Below are 21,948 nucleotides of genomic sequence, written 5' to 3'. Positions count from 1 at the left end.
ATTGCTGAGAAAAACAGGAAACATATGCAGACCATTTGTAAAACAATCTTATTTGATCAACAGAACGCTGTTCTGTTGAAAAGCTTATTATGTAAAATAACAGAAAAATGCAAACCCTCTGTAGTACATATACTACCTACTGTACGTCACAGATATAAAATATCTGTTATTTCATTAGCTGTTGCTAGTTGCTAACAAAATAAGACTCACATTGTAGGGAAGCATTTTAGGGAGATAAGAGCATCACCTGTGGATGCCTTGTGCCTGGATTTTCACTATCCTCGTTTGGTGAACAAAACTGATCATACAAGTTTTTTAAGCATTTTGCTGGGTAACTGCTGCTGCATAATTACAATTGTTTTATTGTAGTAGCATTATTTTCTTTATCTTCTGCATAGTTTATCAAATTTTGGCTTTCAACAAATAACCATCACTACCCCTTTAATTAGAAATAAAAGAATGCTTAAAATAAACCCACAAGAGTGTTCAGAGAGCAGAGATTTCTTCACCAATAAAGCAGTTTCTCAGTGCTCTATCTGATTTGATATGTATTTGGACTGCTAAGGTGATGGTGGTGAGAAATTTCGGGTGAACAAAGGGGATAGAAAATGGTTCCTAAAACTCTAGCAGTAACCAATTTTTTTAATTAAGTTCAAGACTAGAAAGATGTTTCTTTTAACCTGTAGGATTTTTCTTTGAACTCAGGAACGTATATTGTTGCTCTTATTTGAACTGATCCCTTTTAAGTGAATGGGTGACCAATATTCTTGAACTTTAACTTTATTGCCATATGTAACTGGTACATGTACTGGTACAATGGAATTCTTACAGAAAGACTCTCAAGTGTTAAAAAAAAGTGTAAAACACAAAGTGCAGACAGTGGATCAAGACAGGATACAAACAAACAGTAGACAATGTACAAGTAAACAGTTAAAATGTAAACAATTACTCCAATAAATAAAATTATAGTGAGGTAGATGGTGTAGGTGTGGTCAGAGGGGCATGGCCAAGTATGTTCACCAATCGCACTGCTTGTGGATAGAAGCTATTGAAGAAGCTGGTGGTAAGTGTCCACATGCTCTTGTATCTCTTGCCTGAGGGCAGTGGGGTGAAGAGCTCATGTCCGGGCTGGTAACTGTCCTCTGTGATGGCCAGAAGTCTACAACACCAGCGGTCCTCATAGAGCTGTTGAGTCTCTGTGAGACCACAGCCGATGATCTTCTGGGCCACATTCACCATTCTCTGCAGTACCTCTCTCTCGAGAAGAGGTTCGACCACATTACACGGTGATCCCGTTGGTGAGGACACTCTCGATGGTGCAGAGGTAGAAGTTCACCAACACAGGTACTGGCATCCCCCATCGCTTGAGGGACCTCAGGAAATAGAGGTGCCTTCTTCAAGATGATGTCTGTGTCCAAAGTCCAGGTTAGGTCATTTGAAATGTGAATTCCCAAATACCTAAAGCTGGTGACTTTTCCCACTTCTGTTCCATCAGTACTGAGTGGTCTGTTATTGTGCTACCTGTGTCTCCAAAAGTCAACTATTAGTTATTTTATTTTACTCACGTTCAAGTCCATGTTATCGCTATGACACGACCTCAGCAGCTGGACGACTTCATCCCTGTAAGTGGACTCGTCATCATCGCTGATCAGGCCTATTATAGTTTTGTAATGCTCCCAGTTTATTATCTGTGACCTTGACAAGTTTGTTAACAATACCTGAAGTACACCCATTGTATGAATATTATGACCACAACTGTCATAGCATTCATGAAATAGGTCTTCTAGATGAGTATTCATTAAAAATAATGTTATTGTATTTGTCTCCCAGCTGCATACAGATTTTATTACTGAAGTTGTCTTTTTCTAGAGCAAGGCTTCTAGGACTTTTTGAATTTCAGGCCCACCACAAATTCGTAGGCAACACAATGGTGTGGGCCTATGTAAAAACACTTAAGGTGTTTTGAATTGAAATATGTACTGTATCTGTCTAGTAATCACAGCAAAAATGCTTATCTTTTGAGATACTTGGGCTTGGTTTTACAAATTAATCAGATCAAGCCACAGCGAACTTATTCCTACTCTTAGTTTCAGGTACATGGCAGTGAAAGACAAGAGAAACTTAATTACCAGCTGTAATAGATAGGAATATGTGATGGAGAGAAGTCTGCTTCTGTTCTCGTAGGGACCTATTAATACAAAGTGTTTGTAGAAGGTGCCATCGCAGCTATACCTCACAAAAAATAAGCACTAAAGCAACAATACAAACATCAGTGGATTTGTACAGCTATACGGCAAAATATGGACTTTTCTTTATTCTCTTCAATATCTGTCTTTCAGCGTCATCACTCTTATCGGCTATTTGTCTCCTCACAGTGTCATGGCAAATGTCCATAGCACAGTACTAAACTCTTTCTGCGGGATACACAGGAAGCCACAAAATAGCTCGCTTTCAAGGCACTTTTGGACAGTGATGTAAACCTGTTGTAGCTATTGAATTCTGTTGTATTAGGAACTCATCCAACATTTTTCATATTCCGACGTTTTTTCCAACACATCCACGTCACCACATTCGACACTCTGCCCTTGATTCTTCATCACTTGTCACCTGAGATTTACAACTTAATTTTTTCCATGTCATTCTGTATTTCCTGACAACAAGCTTTCGTACCTTTTCAGTAACACCAGAGGTTTCTCCTATACCAGGAGATTTCCCCTTTGAAATAACTGTCTGATTCTGATAATTTTCAGAAAACGTGTAGCATCTCTCCCTTGTCCAAAGTAACAGTAAACGTGTCTATCTCTAATTGATGACGTTCAGATGATTCGTAAGCAGTTTTTACGAAACCTGGAAGCCTTGTAATTTTCATTAGCACAGATCACTGAGGGGCCAAAATATAGCTTCTTTTATTATTACAGCCCAGTTTCAGACACTTACATGCAGTAAAACATATGATACTTTATTCAGTCTATCTTACACACATTATATTCATGAACTTAAGCTATTTATGTAGCCGTTCTGCAACCCATTAGTGAATGAGTCACAAAGCCACCATTTGAGAATGACTGTTGTAGTGCATACTCAAAAGATTTTGAAAATAAAATGAAGCTGATTAAACATTGTGCTGTATTTTTTCTCATACAGAGATCCCACAGCAATTGATGTTTCATAGATAGACTCAAGGAATATTACTGTAGGATCCCACTAAGATAAACTTTATATTTTGACTTTTTTGTTCTACGTTATACATTTCAGATAGCTAATACAATCTGGAAAAATATAAGGGATTTCTTGTTTTTTTTTATTTACTTAGTCTTTCTCCTGAACTTTCTTCTGGTGTAAACTAAAAGAGGAGGCTCAGGACATGACAAAGGGTATATCTTATGGTATCGATAACATTTCTCTTGAATTTTATCTGACTGTTTGGCTCCAATTAGGTCCCCTTATCATTGGAACCGCTAGCTCAAGCTGTCTGTCTTTCTGTCGGTTCTGCTCCCATTTCCATTAACAGTACTCATCATTGCACTTTATGCTGATAATATATTCGTACTATATATATGTAGACAGTAACGCCTTATCCCAGTTTCATGCTAACTAAGGTGGTTTTGGTGCCATTATCTGGGTATAATATTAATGTTCCAAGTCTGTGTTAGTGCTGTTAAAACTTTCCGGTGCAAGAAACTGGCCTGCTTCTGATTTTGTCACTGTTCAAAGACTTCAGACACACGGGTATTGTGATTCATGCTCCTTTACATTTCGGCACATTAATAACTTTTTTAGGCAGACAGATGCTGACTTGAACAGGTAGACACAGTTCCCCAATTCTGTCCCAGCTCGCATTTCCTTAATGCAAAATGCTTTATTTTTATTACCTAAATTCCTATTTCTCCTCTCTTAGTTTACTGGAATAGACTGTGTTACAGTTTCTAGTTTTGTATGGAAGAGGAAGCAGTAGGTTATTAAATTATTTTGGCATGCACTTGAAGAAAATCTGGTCACTCGATATAGACTTCAAGATTTATTTAATTCTTTCTCTTTGGACATTTTTAAGATTGAAATGTGACCCCATAATTAAGTCACTATTTACAACTTAGCATCTGGTACAGAGATTCACAAAATCCCCAAAAATCTGGCATTCACATTTATCATCATTAACTCCTTACAGGTAAATACCCTTTCTCTTCTCCGCCTTATATAAAGAGATTCACATTCTAGCAGATATTTTTAATCTGTCTTTGATGGCCTTTGCGTGCTGCACTATTTGTAGTCTCCATTCTACAATATGTGCTTATCATGTCCCTTGGGGGGTGTTATTGTCTGCACGCCCTGTGAATTATCTTCAGGAATTCAAGGGCAAATCCAAGAGATTGCTGCTTGAGAGAGGGATATGAATGGTGCGGAATTTCCTGTGACAATATTTAAGTTAATAGAATAATAAATCTTGGTTGTCGAGCTTAATTTTCTGCCTTCCATTTAGGGATTCTTTGGTGGGAAACTCAGAGGGGTGTTCTGACAGTGGGGGCAGGTGAATGTTCCATTGTTTTGCTTTTGAAAATATTGGTTTACAAAAAAATATCTTTACTTGTATTACTAAAGATGGTCTGGGTGAGTACTTAATATACTTAATCCTTCAGTCAGGGCTGAAGGCTCATCACCTTCGCTGTTTACCCAGCACAGTGTAGAGCCATCAGATTAAAAAACAGTACAGTGTCATCAAAATGTAGACTAGCCACTGGCTAATTACTCCTTCAGCTGTTCATAGTTTCAGATGAAGAATGCTTTGCTTAGGCATGTGATTCAGTGACTTTGTACCAAGCAGAAAAAAAATATCATTTTTTAATATTAACTTAACTGTGTTTTCTTTTAGATATAAAAACAGGTTATGAATTACCTGTACTTAAGTTAATCATCATTTTAGGTATACATATAGAAAACATTGGAATATCTGGGGTTATATTATGTGATATACTACAAGTTATGCAGCCTTATTAGATTATATGATGAACATGCATTGCATTGCAAAATTAGTGACACCTTGGTTGGGTTACCACGTAGCTCAGGCAATATAGGTGTGGGTTTGGGAGCCAAGTTGTTATTTCTTCTTTACAATCTTTGAAACATGAACAACTAGCAAATCATAACTGCAGCAGCTTTTAATAAAAAATCTTTTAAAACGTCTTTCAAGATCACACGACTGCTATTTTACATTTTTTAGAAGTCTGTCTAAAACAACTTCATAGAAACCTCTCCCCATGTAGTGTTCCTGTCCAGACCAAGACTTCAAACAATGTGAAGTTGTTCAGTTTCAACCATTTTAACAAAGAACAGTTTTCACAATATCAGTTCAAGCTGTACTCAGACACGTGAATAAGCTCAGCCCTGATGGTTCCTTCCAAAACCATCATCTGTGTTGAAAGTTTGGAAGCAGAAGAGACACATATTTGATGTGTCTAATGCACATTTCGTTTGACATTTAAAAAGCTGATATTAGTCTGTTGTGGGGTTAAAGCGATTTGTCTTGTGTCTTGTTACAGAGTTCAGCATTTTAAAAACATTTCAATGTCTTATTGTATAAGCAAAGTACCAGATAAATTAGCATTTCATTTTTGCAGATTTTGTTTTTGAGAACAGGCCTAAAATCTTCACTGACCTGATTTCTCACAAATTAAAAGCTTGACCTGAGGTCCACATTAATCTGAGCATTAAAATTCTAACAACAATACTTACATTTAAATTTTAGCTTCAGGAGGGAAAATCCATCATCTTTGAGTCAAATGCATTAGAAAACTATTTTCTTTTTGAAGTTTTAAGATGAGAAAGGTTGAACCATTCATGAAAAGGTTCTCCTTGCAATAAGAAGCAAACTGTCAGAGTACTGTTCTTGAGGTTTATTGTATACAAAGGAATCCAGTGCAAGGACATTCATACATGTCTGTGTGCCTCCCTGCTCTTGTTCATTTGGGACATAAAAGAAATATCTGAAAGGCCATTTTCTGCATAAAGTGCTGAACCCACAGAACTCTATTGACCCCACTGGTAGTGGAGGTCTGAGCTGCCCTAACTATGAAAGTGAGGCATTCAGAACTGTCTGCTGTTCCCTGAACACTGGCTGCACAGCTTCCTGTTCTTATTGCACCTGCCAGAAGTAAAGATATAGGCAGAATGTGAAAGATAATACAAGTCTTGTTATCGGCTGCAGAACTGCTGCCAGGGCTATGGAAAAAAAAGGAGCTGGATGTGCTTTAGGGGTTTTTATAAGTCCTCCAGATGGAAGGCTGTCTCTTTGATGAGAGTGTGCTTGCCTGCTCCGCTGAAAAAAACCAAAACAATTAAGAAATGATCGATAGAAAGTCTGGCAGCCCTGCCTTTGAGACAGTAGAAGTGCACAACAGCTCTCCAGATTATATCATTAGCCTTCGTGGCCAAAGCCTCTCTCAACTTATAATGCAGTGCAGACCTCTTTCTCTGCCTTCCAAGGACACTAAGAATCTCCTTTTCCAAATGATTATTTTTATTATTACATTTAAAAAAACAAAATAGAGAAGATTAAACAAATTTAAGAAAAAAAAACATTTTCAGTTTCAGCATTCAAAAAGGCAAATTGGGGAAACAATTTTGAAATAATATTCTTATTCACTCCTTGTGACAATACACTTTTCATTGTGTTTTGCATACTATTTATTACTTAGTAGATGTCTGCAGAAATTTTATATTTGATTTTAGCTTAGTGTTTTTATTTGTTACCCTTTGTAAGAACGTTTTTTCTGGGTGCAACAAGTGTTTCTAATGTACTGATCAGGATTTTTTTTTGAAAAACCAGGAGTCTATATATTTAAGCTTCTTTTAAGAACGATGCACAAAATGTGTTTTTCTTATTAAAAAAAGAATGATGGAGACTTACAGTATAGCTTATTCTGTACACACTAAGCAGCCCTTGAAATGAATGTCGGACATGACAAGATTCAAAGGGCTTAGTGACAGAATACGGCATCAAAGGTTTGTATTTTCAAATTTAATATGTATTTAAGTTCTGTTCCAACCCTGCTTGTGTTTCATTCAGATTTGTGCTGCTTTGCCAGCTTTTATTGAAATTCTTCACTAACATTGCCAGTGGATTTGCACAACACATTAATCAGCCCTGGAGATTAACAGTTTTGAGGTTAATAGTATTTTTTTACATGAATATTTTAAAAAATAGCAGTACCATAACTGTTTGTCTTATAACTCTGTGATATTGTTGGAAGCCAAAAATTGTTAATTGTTTGGAAACTTGTGATTTTGCCTGGCCACTGCCATGAAGATTTTAGGAACAGTGGAGACCAACTGCTGCTAGTTGAGATTTTAATTTTTCCAGTTTTCTTTTCTGTAACTCACTTTTAGTGGGAAAGTCCACATCATACGTTTTGTGTGCAGTTTTGAAAAGTTGTTCTATATTTTTCTTTTTCGCATACACGCTAGCATTGCAGATTTGAATGAGAAAGTACAAAAAAAAATCATACACCCATTCCTTGTGGTAACGGTAAGTTTTCGGTTTCTTCGCTTCATCATCTTCGCTCAAACACTACAACTATCAAATAGGCGATCAAATGTATTTTGTCACGACCAGTCTGTTTCGCTCCGCAATGCACTGTAGCGAATGTAAGGCTCATGCAGCAATAACCAAGAGAACGTTCTTGGGTAGCTCACACAACACTATTTACGTACTGTAGCTCCTGTAACCTTTTTTTCAGTGTCAGCCAGCACTCAGGGAAGAGGCTCTTACAACCCATTCGACAAGGGTTAATGACAAACAAGGACAGTCAAATGTATGACATTACATGCACAGATCTGAATGAATTTTTAGCCTATCGAAAAAAGTAAATAGTCAAATAGCCCATTTATTTTTTGCGAAACATTCTTGCGATCAATCGACTGGCAAGCACTCCTTGATCGACCAATTGGGCACCCCTGCTTTATCTATTCAGACATTAGTATTAGCACCATTTTTTGAGGCAAATGTATTAACTAATTTCTTAAGTGTCATATATATTGTAATGATAGCTCTACTTATCTTTTCAGTGTTAACCACAGTAAAATTATGACATACCTGGGACATGGTGCCTTAACAGGATTTATATGTTGGTCACAGGAATAACATACACACAAACGCTACTTTTTGGTAACTCTCTAACTAGACTTTTTGCAAAGTTCCTCTCTACAATTTTCTTTCAGACTTTTTTTCCCCAAAAGTCATGCTTCAGTTGTTTTTATTTTGGCTACTTATCCCATTGGTGCCACACAGTACCGGAGATCTGCCCTCTGCCTCCTGATAGCAGTAGTGCAGCACTTGAAGCTTCACTTCTTGGTCTTTAAATTATAACTACCACCTTCCTACAAGGTGTGATCAAAAGTTAATGTAGATGTTCCCGTGCATTAACAAATTTCTGATAAAGAGTCTGAACACATTAAAACCACAAGGACTGTAGAAGGAAAGTCCAAGCAACTGTATGACAGAGCTTTTAAAGATGGCAAATCCTTTGAGACAGCCTTCCCAACCCGAACCCAAACCCCAGTAACACAGTGCAAGTCCTTTTTATACTCTTAACATTACTCATTAACATCCATGTGAGATGTTAACATACTAATTGACACCAGTGCAACTATTTACATGTGTGAAGGCCTTTGACGGCCTCTAGTGGCAGTCATGACCAGCCAGTCACAGAGACCTCCAAGGAAAATACAGGTTGCTGCTGTACAGTAAGTGGTGTTGGTGACTCTTGTAGGTGTTAAAGAATTATTTGAAGAGTAGAGCTGCTAACACTGGTATCTGGCCTAAATCTTCTGTTTTCGCACAATCCAACATGCTTAAAATTCTATTTTGATTCAGTTGGTAAGGCATTTTCTGATTTCTCCACTTCATTATATGCAAGATAAATACACGCTGTAAGATAGAATTGCTGCTGTAGGCAGGAGTGTCTTCAGATCTATTTATCACTCTTCACAGCTTTCTACCATAAAGAGTGAATCCCGTTTAAAACATCTACTACAACGGTTACCAAGCTACTGTCCAGAATCTATGGTAAGTTTTATTTTACATGAACATTTAATCAATTACTAAAACATATATTAATACTAATTAAGTGGGAAAACTTTCTCACTGTTTCTCAAGCCACTTTTCTAAAGGTCCACAGGGTCCACACGTCACAAAAATTGTAATATTTTACCTGCAGAGGGTGAATCTCCAGCTTTAATAGGGGTAACCCTGTGATGGACGAGAGTTGCATATTTCTGATCCTCTTAACGCTGTAGCAAATAGGATAAACTGATAAGGATCTAGACTTGTCTATACTACTACTGAATGAGAGCAGCATTTTATTTGCTGTGCTTTTCCAGTGTTTCTTCCAGCTTAGATGTTTGTATTCTTCTAGTAAAATATATTTTTTCTTTGAACTCCTTGATTATGATTATGGTCTTAGATAGTGGAGAATTCCTGACAAAACATTTACTCTAAACTATTAAATTAATCTGAAACAATACAACAAAAACAAAATTGTCAAAATATAGCTCTGAAGGTTAATGCAGTTCCTGTCATGCTTTGTTTTTTGTTCATCCATATATGTATTTTATGTCTTCAGTAACCAGTTGAGAATGTTTGTTTTATTTAATTTTTCATACAATTTTTATTAGCCACAAATCTTTTGCTCAAATGTTTGTTCTGTTTAGCATTTGTTATGGTTTTTGTTAGTGTTCAGTTTTATTATGTGGGTTCTGTCATCTTGTAGAACTTAAGCAACCACAAACAGCAAATGACTTTCAAAACAGTGAAAGAATTCTTGCAAAAAGTAACTGGACTTCAGAGTTAAGCAGTGTTTCAACAGAACACAACTGAGTTTGGGAGGGGAATGTAACCTTGGGGTGAGCAGTGGATCTAACTAGGAGTATGGGAGGATTAGGATTAAATTCAGCCATTAATATTAATATGATATTAATTAATGATATTAATGAAAAATCTAGATGATATAATGAATCAATTGGCATTTTTGCTCTACATTTCAGTATAGATATTTCCGTATGGGAAAGCTATGAGCCAATTGCCTTTATAGAATTGTTTTACCACAATGTGAGCAGTCCACCCATAGGATAAATCAGGATCCCGATGAGCCTTCCCCAGAAAAATAAAGCATTTCTTCTCTAATTTAAATACAGCCTTCCTAATTTTCTTCTTTCAGAATGAACTTTGGGTTTGCATCAATTCCACTTTACCTGGTAAGACCTTTTGTAAATCATATTACCATTTTTAATTTCATCTTAGAGGTGGGTTTGCAAAGTGGCTTGTTGTCTTAAGTTCCATATACTGTACCTTCTCTCTTTGTACAACCAATATTAGAACTTATCCAAAATGGAACTAAACCTTCAGTTCCTCATGCAAACGTCTGGTCACCACAGAAAGTACAAAAATTAACAAATGAATTACATCTGCAAATTAAAGAAAACGTATTTTTTGGTATTTCCTGTAGAGTAAAAATATATTAACATTTTTGTGTTTATATTGACTTGTCAGTCTTCTTTCCAACAACTTAAGAAAGCATTGCAAAAGGTCATACAAGCTTCCTTGATATATGTAACATGCTCTCTCAAAAGCATGCTCTGGAAGGTCAGTTCTGTGCTGAGTTTTTTTTATCTTACTGACAAGCTCTAAAAGAGAGCCTTATAAAGTCAAACTATTTGCAATAACATAAGCTTCAGAGTTAACTTCACAGAGCTTGCTCTTGGGTGAACAACATACAGTACAGTACATATTGTATCCGTTTTGATCACCACATCACAAAGCATTTCTGTTTTTGATACAGCAGGGCAACCAGAATAATTCTTGAACTAAACATTTTTTCAGATTTGCTAAAAACATTGAATCGTTTGAAGGTTAGAGCAAAGATTTACTATGTAGAGCTGAAGTGGAATTAGACGGAGTGCTGAAGCAGGTAACGTCATGCTGAGGTAACTCTAGCTCCTTGTGGGATTCGTGAATGGAGAATAGAGTCTCAAGCCTGAGCTGGAATAATTTCCTTTGACAAAGAGATGCTGCAGATTACCAATCCATATTGTTGAGGTCGCTCCCCCCCCCCCCCTTCCCACTCCGATGGCAGGCGGAGCGACGCGCCGGTTGGAGTATTTCTCAGTCGCAGTTAATGGCAACGTCAACTCAAAGATTTGGTTCAGCCACCAACTGGAGACGGGCGTGCCGACAAGCGGGCCCTGCTGATGCGGGTTTAACGCTGGGATGAGAGATTGTTGAAGTCGCTTTGGTGGAGTCATTAAATCTATTAGTCAACTTTTATTTTCATGTTTTGTCTCTGCCCAGAATTATTAGTAACTCACGGTTGGGGAATTAATTATTAGTAATGCACATGTAATTGGAGCAGTTTCTACCCCAGTCAAACAAGCTCACTTGTAAGAAGAATTTCGTTACAAGGCAGCTAAGAGGGGGTGGTATATTTTCAATGTAAACACTCGGCCTCTCATGTCATTTCCCAAATTCTTTTCTTTATTTCAAAGGTGCATCCAAGAAGTCTGAAGGGTGGGTTGGCCTTGGGTGCTGTGAACTAGCAATTGACCCAGATTGTCGGCAAGAGTGCAAGTTGGTAAGAAATTGGGGGGACATATATTTAGAAAACTTCAATCCAGGTTATGAGAATCATTCCTCTTAGTCTTCTGAACTAGTCAGCCTTATCCTTAGCACAGACCTTTTCTTAAGTAATGCTCATATCTTCTATGTTATGTTGGCTCTTCGGACACTTAAATGAAGACCGTTTTTTCTTCCCCATTAGGCATCATCCAAGAATGACATTAGAAAAAAATGCGAGAAAGGATTTGAGGTATGTATCTTTATGACTTCTGAATTTTTTATGGTTCCTCACAAGTGTTTTTTTCAGCAAAAGCATAACTGTGATATAGGTATGTTTTTGTATTTTAGTTGTAGGTTTTACAGAAACATCCCAAATATAGAATTCCTGCACTTTATTATGATGTATAGGGAGATACTTTTTTGCGTTGGCTAAAATAAAAAGGCATCATTCTTACGCTCTGTAATTGTTGTCTGAGTAATGAAGAGATAAAAGGTAAGTCCCCTGTCTGTCTCACTGAATAATGTGATCTGCCAAAAAATAAGGCATATGCTTCATTGCTGTCAACTTTTTATTTATTGTGCTTGTTCAGACTGAGAGAGTCTTTTCCCAGATTGCCTTTACTGTCAGTCTTTGGTGTGTCCCTCTGTCCCATAAAAAAAACGTTTTACTGTCTAAGCTTGCTGTTTATTTGTGTTAATTGCTGAGCTCTGACTTCACTACTTTTATGTTGTAATTTTGTAGAAAAGCCTAGAGGGAATCAATTATTCTTTTTTTTCTTTTGATGGTCAGGTTTATCTCTGAACACATCCTCTGCAGTTATTTTGGTTTTGTACGCTACTTTTTAGTTGGCATATTGAGACTCATCATAACCAGTGATTTATTTTCATTCCTTTGCCCATCTTGTATTCAGTAATATACAGAAACACAGAATGTTTTGATTCTAATTAGTCTCATTTATTATTCTCAGCATCGTGATTTTGTTGGAATGAAAAGTCAGTTGCAATGAAAGCATTTAGGAAATTTAATCTTATTGCTTTCTTTTTGACTTTGTTAAAATGAGAAATGGAAAAACCAGAAAAAAGCTGTATCGGTATTTAAACAACAATTTCTTTATTCATAGAGTGAACATCAGAAAGATGTGATCACAAACATTGCTAGCATTTCTTACAGCCATAAATTAAAGCAAAATTATCTGGACAAGTTTATGGAACATTTTTTGAATGGTTATTCTTTTTAAGCACTTCTTTAAGTGTTTCTGTTTACAAAATCAAAACTCAAACACAGAAACATGTGGAAAGCTCTTTGTCAAGTTACTTTACCCTCTGTACAAAAGCTGGGTCTTCTGTTCAGTAGAAAAGATTCTTGCCATACTGTATTATACTGTTGTGGGAATCTTACACTGTGAGAATAAGCTAATTGGTCATTGTCTCTGCCTTCCTGTGTGTGCAGGATTAAGCTGCTTCACCTCAGGTCTTTGTGCAAAATAAATTGTGTTATTTAATCCTTAGTAGTGACGTACATGTGTACAATCTCTACACCGGAGCAAAGTTAGAGTGTTAACATACCTGCTGTTATAAACTAGAGTATTATTTGCCTGTAGCACATTATTATAAGGATATTTCATCCATTAATGTGTTAGTATCAAACTTACTGATTCAGGTACTTCACTTTTGTTTTTAGAATGCTCTCTACAGTTGTATCAGCAGAAATGAAAGTGAGTATTTTTAATGTTTGTCTGGACTCTATATAAGTATATATTGTAATGAGTATAACTGTATAAAAACATATATAATCTCTTTCTGTATACGGTTGAAATGTGTATATTTTGCTGTATTATGTATAGTGTACAGTATGTACTGTATGTGATCCATTCTCCTAAAGCAAAGTGCTTTGTTTTGTTGGGGTTTTTGTACTGGTTTTTCTGACAAAAATAAATAACAATATCAAATCATGCATACATGTATGTTCACACTGGCTCACACACAAGGAAAACATGTGAACAGTAATTAGAGCTGGGCTGTCAGAATGTGTCAGAGTGCTGGAAGTGCCCCATAGCCTGGAGCCTGTGCCCCAGAAAGGGAACAGGCCTAATGAGAGTTGCTGGCACCAGAAGGAACTGAGCTGTCTGGGGAGACCTAAGCTCACGACATTCCAAGGTCCCCGGTTTTCTGGTTTGTAGGGCTCTTGTGACTAATGGCTGTGTCAGCACACTCACTGGCTCGAAGGCTATACAGTGAAGAGAATATGATTTCCTACAAAGCATTACAGGGTACATGTGAATTACCCCAGCATCCCTACCCATCCAACCCATCACCATGTGTGATTTGCTCACAGGAAATTTCTGGAAAAACGTCAGTAAGGTTTTCAATCAATCAATCAATCTTGTATTTGGTATAATGTCCTTCTCAGCAGTTAGCTAGTGAATTCCTTACATAATTATACAACAGTTATTAATATTGTACACTGGATGTTTGGGTGTGGAGGAGAGGGAAACAAAAGCTCTCAGCAGTAGAAGAGTTTCAGGAGCTGCACTTCCTCCAGACAATGAGTTTGTGTTACATTAATCATAATAAATCATGTATAATCCCTGTCAAAGTCAAGAGTTAAGTAGCAGAGATATCCTGGGTTTGCCATCTTGGGTCTAGCGCTCTAATTTTGATGTCACAGACTGTCGGTACATATTCATGTACTCCAAGAACCAGCCAGAACCAGCCAGAACTATCAGTGGTCAAATAAAGAGATGGCAAAGTTTGTTACAGTAATTAGAAGGAATATCACAGTTTAGAGTAGCTATAAATCATCTTATACGCTTGCAAGATTGGCGCCCCATTGTTTATAGGCTAAGAAAGTGACTAAAGAAATATATTTTGATCCATAGTTTTTAATTTAAGTATTTTGCAGCAAAATGTGAGACAAGTATTATTCTGTAGCTTTTTATTACTGTTAAAGAAGCTACAGAAAAATGAGGAAATACGGAAACTCGGGAAATTAGGAATATTGATAAAAAGGTAGGGAGGGATTTTGTGTTGTTGTACTTATATTTAAGCCCCCATTTAGAAAGAATAAAAATTCTGAGCTTTCACTCACAAAAAGCATTGTCAGTTACATTATTCTCAAAGAATCTACAGCAGAAGGCTGCAGTAGCCTTCATACTCATGGCCTGTTGTCAGCATATATTCGATGTTCTAACACGTAAGATATACCTCTTTTCCTCCGTAGTGGAGGAGGTCAAGTGTCTCACACAGGAAGGAAGTGAGTGCCACCCTTGCTGATAAGCCTTGTTTACATGCCTCAGGAGAAAGGCCAAGACCCCTGCTTAGCTAAAATGCTGTAGTTTGTCCCACATCTCAAGAATGAATGAAATGCTTATTTTCTTTTTTCTAAGCCATAATAACAATCACAGACTCTTTATACAAAATCCTATAGTACATCCTCATCCTAAGTATACTCTGTATTCTTAGCCCATGAAAACTTTAAAAAAATTTCCCATGACTTTACACATAAGGTTAGCACCTTAACATAGATGTTATATGATTTACTAGTACTTGAGATGTGCAGTGTAAGTTACTACAAGTTTTTGTGAGAAGAACAGAAATATTTTCCTTTTAACTAAACTGTAGAGTGTGAAATAAGGCCTTCAAACCAAAATACTTCAGTTTGTTCCAGCGCTCCAATCTGCAAACAGATTCTCAAAAAATGTTTTTAAAATTGTCTCAATAATTGAAAACAAATGACAATATTTTGTAACAGTCTCTGTAACATGCATGTTTGTTCTTCTTATGTCTCTTTTTTTTTATGTGAACCAGGTGAACATACATTTGCGTCCTGCTAATAAAGCTCTGCATTAACCCTGCTAATCTCGTAATATGCATGGTGATACTCAAATGTATGAAGACAGCTTTTATTTGAAACAATGCAATTGAATGAATTATTTCAGTAGGTTGTTGCAAATATTCCACCATTGGCCGATACAAATGTCTGTAACTCCATGAAAAGTGCAGATATATTTGTCTCTGACTGAGGTGTTCTTCTTCCCCAAGTGGGTTCGGTGTGTTGCAGCTATGCAGGAAGACACACAAACTGCAGAGAATATTGTCAAGCAATTTTCCGGACAGACTCCCCACCTACTCTCTCCCAGATAAAGGCTGTTGAAGATTACTGCCAGAGCATCAGCCCAGAGTTAATAAGCTGTGTTGAGAACTACACAGAGTCCTATCCAATTAAAAATCCTATTGACAGTGAGTATAAACTAACATGGTGAGTCAGACTGGAAGTGTCTCTCTTCTGTTTTCTTTTGTTGGGAATTCAAAATAAAGCAAGTATTAATTATCATGGCACATGTGATATAATTTGACTGTTTTGATGTTAATTTTTACATATTTGACCCAAACCCTTAGAATAGAAACCCTTCATAGCAAAATCAACATTTTCTTGCGGTATTTCCCTTTTTTTTTGGCTGTAGTTTTGGGGTATGCATCCAAACAGCTCCTCATCTGTTCTTTGCAAAAGCTTGACACGGAATTTGCTGCTGGTTTGTATCACAATTCTGACTAGCTCTAATTTTGAAAATAACAAAATTGATCAGATTAAATTTAAATCTGTGTACAACATGTTTCTTTCAACATTTGCATGATCAAGCAGTGGCACTGGACCAACAGAATTTTCTGACATTTATGTGTTATACAGAGAATTTAAAGGAAATGAATTTAAATGTATATGAAATTGAAAGTGGTTCTGTTTAACTTGTGGTTATCAGGTTTGTATTGCTGTGAAAGAGCTGATGATGCTCACTGCCAGACTGCTTGCAAAAGAATTCTGAGGACAATGAAGACGGAAAACGAAATCATAGATGGGCTGATCAAGGAATGTGACAAACAGCCTTTGCCCCAGGATCCACTCTGGCAGTGTTTTCTGGGAAATGCTGGATCTGGCAACAATGGTGTTTCTGTGGATACTTCCCCATCTACTGGGCTGGATAGTGCAAAGCTGCACTGCTGTTACAAAGCCAATACCACAATCTGTAGGTTAGTGGAAAATCTTTTTTACACTTGAAATGGAAAAGGAACAGGGTTAAATCTAAACTGTTAAAGTACCCGCCAACTGCAAATTACAGACCCTTCGTGGGTGGTTTTACATTGGGCAGACGAAAGAAACCTCTGACAAACCCAAGGCCATCATCAAGCGATGAGTTTGTAATTAGTGATAGGTGTGTGGGTTGAAGTTTTAATTCACTCTAGGCCAAAGGATCATTTGGCAAAATTATAGCAATATTTTGAAGCCAGTTATTTATGTTATGCTGTCTGCTTGAAGGAGTGGTGAACCTCCTACTTGCAGCAAATACCTGTTTCTATAAATAGGAGGATCGTTGTAAAACTGTCTTGAATGGCTTTATGGAGTCTAGGTTTTATGATCATTAGAGTACACAGAAAACAGAAAGTATTTTTTTGGAAAATTGGTTAAGTATTGAAGTTGAAGAAGTATGATATCTCTATAATGCTACAAATAATGTTGTGTTCTGTGCATGTCTTTTTTGAAACCTGATGGGCTGAAATTGCATTTCTGCCAGAGAGTTGTGCTTCACAGTCAGTACCAACTGGGGCAGCACACAGAGCTGGCAGGAGTTTGACCAGTTCTGTGAGTACAACCCTATGGAGGCTGCGATGGTGAACTGCTTGGCTGATGTTCGGGAGCCATGCCAGCTGGGCTGTAAAGATCTGACATACTGTACAAACTTCAACAACAGGTACATTTCTCTTAAGTGTCCCTAGTAAAATATCACAGCCTGACATACAAAACAATACTTGGACACAGAGCATTGAAGATATTACAATAACAAGACTGACAGTGCTGTGATGCTGCTTCTGCACTTCTAGAGGTAACGATGAAGATGTGTCACCCAGAATACCACCATAAATAGCTTATTTTGTTTCTGTTCAAAATTAGGGAAGTTGCAGGAGGATAGTGAAACACTTATTGTGCAGATGGTATTTAGTGTGCATACATTTGGCAAATAATGGGGTCTAGAGGTGCATTATGAGGACATGGAACTTTGTTTTTCACAATAACAGGTTGTTATCTGTTTCTTTTATCTTTTTGCTGAACAATGTTAGTCACTTCACATTCTTTCTACTTGATAAATATTCACATTTGGGAAAGGTTTATTTGCTAGGTTTGTTTTTTAGGGAATTCAGAATTGTCCGGCCAGACCCATGTTTGTATTGGTGACACCATTAGCAGTTACGAAGAAATTGATCTCTCACCTTAATAATTAATTCAGGCCACCAGTATAAGACAATGTTTAAGTCCCCACATTGACCTGAGGGGAAATTCTGTATGTACTCCTCAGCCAGGAGGAGGTAATGGGACAAAGCTGCCATATTCAGAATGACCATGTGCGAGGAACATAGTCACAAACCAGCAAAACTCTAATGGACAAGTTACAGTGTATCCAGAGTTTGTGCCTAGGGAGGAAACAGTACCCTTTTCATCACAAATTGAATAACTGTACAAAATACTGAAATACTGTATGAAATTCCTTCTTAAAGTTATACAGATATGACTTTTCAAATTGTGAATTTTTATTCCAGAACTGAGAAATGAAACAGCCTATTTAGGTCATACAAATAAATTAAGACTGTTATCTTGCATTTCATTTCATATGCGCTTGAAACTAATATTTTTAAAAGTAAATTATGTTGGGGCTGTAAGTAATTATAATGTGCTCAGACTGTATACAGTACAATTGAACTGTCATGGTCGAACACAATGTACTGTCATCTTTAAAAGCACTGAGAAAATTGAGGTCCTGTTTGACTGGTGATTTGGAGAGGGACTGTACAAAGCCCTACTCAGAGCCTCTGATATTGCTCTTCAGACATTGTTTATTGACAGCAGAGTGAAAAATGCCGCAGCTTGATACATTTGAACTCGAATCTAAAACATAGCTTTGAATCGGAAGCAGTTTAAATTAAGCGAAGAAAAATGACAAATACCACACAGTTTAGCAAAATAAACACTGGTGATACTCCATGGGTGTTAAATGAATTGCATTGGAATCAGTTGTGTGAAAAGCCAAACATATATCAAGGAATATTTTTTATTTCCGTATTACCAATAGAATTGTCTTCCCGTTGTGAAAGGTGTCTGAATTTATGTTTTTGAGAAACTCTCACGGTCTGGCACCAGTAGCATCATGTTATTGGACTGTAGTTAATATCCAGGGCAGCCATCATGTTTTCTGCCTTGTATCCATAAAAATAATACTTTTTCGTTTCCTTGCGTTATATTCAAGGACTTAAAACATGATCCTTATTTATTTACTATGCGAGTGCTCAGCTACTTTATGATGTTAGCATCCCTGCTTGTGCCTACATTGTTGGAGTGAGAGGCAAAGTCATACAAAGAGAAATTTCTCAGCAGTGAGATTCTTTGGTTATGTGTAGCAAGAAGATGTAAAGAGCAGAGTCTGGTCAGTAGAGCTGCAGTAACACATCACAAGATCACATTGATCGATGTGTTAAAATGATGAAATTATCGCATGATTCATATTGTTCTTAATTCACCACTTGCATGGTTTGAGGATTGAGGATTCGTTCAGACAGTGTTTTGTAAAGGCCTTCATACCTTTCCAGTTATTGAAAGTAAATCTGTATAATCAAAACATAAATGCTGAAAATTTTATGAGTGAATGGAGTTCACCAGTCAGTCTTCCACTCAGCACAATCTGGAAAGAAAAATATACTAAAGACTTAAATTGTTTTCCATATATTGCATATATGACCTATGGATGTTGTTTATATTGGCAGTGCCATTCCTGGGGCAGGCTTTCTATTTTGGTTAAAGAAAGTTTCAGTTCAATTTCCTCTGCACAAAATTCCTCTGAAAGATTGCATTAACAATAACACTGCAGGATTCAAAGGGAAGTCTTCCTCCAGCCCAGTGTCCTGACCCCGTCTCCAGCAAGTTAAGAAAACATTGTCTAAGTATGAGGGAACTCGGGCATTCCAAGATGTTAACTTTTTACATAAAATGGCAGCTTGGAACACCTACAAATAAGAATAACCTAGAAAAGGGGATAAGTAAAATTCCTTCAGAAATCCATTTCAACAATTTATTTATCTGAAAAGATGAAAAGCACTTAATAATTTTCAAGATTGACTTTAGAAATGCACTAATTAAAATGTGAATCAACATATGTTTATGTAATGCTTTTCGTCTCAAAGAATCGCAAAGCTCTTCACATTGTGAAGGGTCCAACTAAATCCACCTCTGAAATCCACCATCTCTCTGGGTGATGAAAAGCAGAAATTATATACCAGCACTCCAAAGCAGGTCAGATTGAGAAGTGAGAAATTGCTTCTCAACTAAAGGAAAACATGTTAACATGTTTACAGGACACCAGTGTTAAGACCCCTACTTTTACAGACAGTGCCATGGGATCTTCAGTGATCAAGACCTTGGTTTAACATCTCATCCAAAACACCTCCTATAGCACAGTTTTCCTGGTCACAGTACTGGGACTTTATTTGGGAAATTCTGAATTGGACTGAAGTATTGTTGATGAATGTACCGGTTCATCAACAATACTTAAAGCAGCAACTTATATTTGCATTTTCCTTAGAGGTCTCCCATTCCAGTATGACCAGGCCCAACAGAATCCTACAGTAGATCACAATGTTATTTTCTCAACGTAACCCTTCTATAATAATTCACAAGCTCTGTTTTTCAGTGTTAAAGTGTCTGTAAACTCTCCACGATCATGGCTGATAACCTATAGGAATGATGCTCCGGTTATCTAAAGCTGTTGAGAACTGTTGAGACAGAAAAGAGACAGAAGTTCCTCAGGTGCCCTGGATAGTTGCAAAAGCAATGATCCAAACAACTCTCTGGTAAAAGCTGATGACCTAATGTCAAATCCTGCAAAAACCCTTTGGAAATGAGGTTGATTTAAGCATAATATGAATTTATGTTTACTGACCCACAAAAAACAGCTTTTTAATATTCCATTTACAATCGTTCAGCCTCTGTAACTAGAGGTCTATCCTGCCATTTGAATTTTTGTCAAAGAGCTTAGAACATTACAGAGGTGTTGTGGAACCATAAGGCTCCAGTCGTACATTTAAGAGGTAAGTTTGATTTCACTGATTTCATTTTGTCTGCTTTTTAAAGGCCTACCGAGCTCTTCAGGAGCTGCAATGCTCAGTCAGACCAGGGAGCCATGAGTGATATAAAACTTTGGGAAGAAGGGAGCATCAAAATGCCCTTCATGAATATCCCAGTCTTGGACATCCGGAAATGTCGCCCAGAAATGTGGAAGGCTGTAGCCTGTGCTCTGCAAATCAAGCCGTGCTACAGCAAATCGCGGGGAAGTGTCATCTGCAAGTATGTTCATCTTCAGCTTACTGGACATTTTCTTGAAAAAAGTCATATAAATATATTAAAAACATTCAGTCCCATTTAATACTTCAGTCCAAGTAAATTCTTCATTATGCAGGTCATAATCTGTGTACATTGCCTAAAAGAATGATTTTACTTATTACTCGTTTAGGTTGTAATTTGGCATCGCCTTTTGCAGTTTTAGTTCTAATGATTGAATTCACTATTAAATGGTGTTGAGTTCACTGAGGGTGAGGATGAAATACAGGTCCACAGGTGAGTATTGAGGAGTTCTTGCGTCTATGTAATGTGTTGCTTTTGAATAAATGCATCCAGACTGAGCTGCAACATGAATGAGGCTAAAAGCCAAGCAAAATTTATAGGGTGAGACAGGATAAGCTGTGACCCCCATTTTTTAGGGGGCACACTTGTTTTCTGAGCAACAAAGACCCAGCACTGGGCTCAGCATTTCTATTCAGTGTCAAACGTGCATACAGTAATGCTCTGTGCTTTTATAATTCACCTGTATTTACATTTGAATAATGTGTCTTTATGTTCATATTTTCCTGGATTTTCCACATGTGTACATATCTCTTTTGTCTTAAAAAAATAGAAAGCATGGACTTAAAACCTGAAAGTTAATTATTTCCTACCAGTTTCAATAATTGTCACTAAATGTCTTTACAAACTCTTGCTGTTCATCAGTACTTATGAACAAAGTGGAGTGACTGAATTATTGCTTCTTTTGACCTCAGAGACATTAGTCACAACTCAGATTAGAGCCAGAATATTTCCCAAAGCCTCTGAGTAAACTTATTCAATTTAATTTTTAATTTAATTTAATTAATCTAATTTAAATAAATCTTATTACAAACACTGTACACATTTCTTAATAACAATTCAAATCAAACATGCTTTCAAAATTTCTCAAACCAGTAATTGTCTATTATCAATTCTTTAGCCAGTGGCC

The 21,948-nt window shown here is 37.0% G+C and overlaps 1 protein-coding gene across 1 annotated transcript in view; it reads left to right on the top strand.

The window, feature by feature from the left end:
• reck (reversion-inducing-cysteine-rich protein with kazal motifs) overlaps positions 1-21,948 on the top strand; it is a 74,435-nt gene that overhangs the window by 20,465 nt on the left and 32,022 nt on the right. The window contains exons 3-11 of the mRNA XM_015354514.2: positions 8,984-9,058; positions 10,209-10,245; positions 11,533-11,618; positions 11,805-11,852; positions 13,284-13,317; positions 15,644-15,841; positions 16,360-16,627; positions 17,170-17,346; positions 20,772-20,984. Coding sequence (XP_015210000.1) covers positions 8,984-9,058; positions 10,209-10,245; positions 11,533-11,618; positions 11,805-11,852; positions 13,284-13,317; positions 15,644-15,841; positions 16,360-16,627; positions 17,170-17,346; positions 20,772-20,984 — 1,136 coding nt within the window. The remainder of the gene's footprint in view (positions 1-8,983; positions 9,059-10,208; positions 10,246-11,532; positions 11,619-11,804; positions 11,853-13,283; positions 13,318-15,643; positions 15,842-16,359; positions 16,628-17,169; positions 17,347-20,771; positions 20,985-21,948) is intronic.

Source organism: Lepisosteus oculatus, chromosome 6, assembly GCF_040954835.1.
Source record: "Lepisosteus oculatus isolate fLepOcu1 chromosome 6, fLepOcu1.hap2, whole genome shotgun sequence".
Lineage (NCBI taxonomy): Eukaryota > Metazoa > Chordata > Actinopteri > Semionotiformes > Lepisosteidae > Lepisosteus > Lepisosteus oculatus.
The sequence above is the reverse complement of the archived record's forward strand: the minus strand, read 5'-3'. Positions and strand labels throughout refer to the sequence as shown.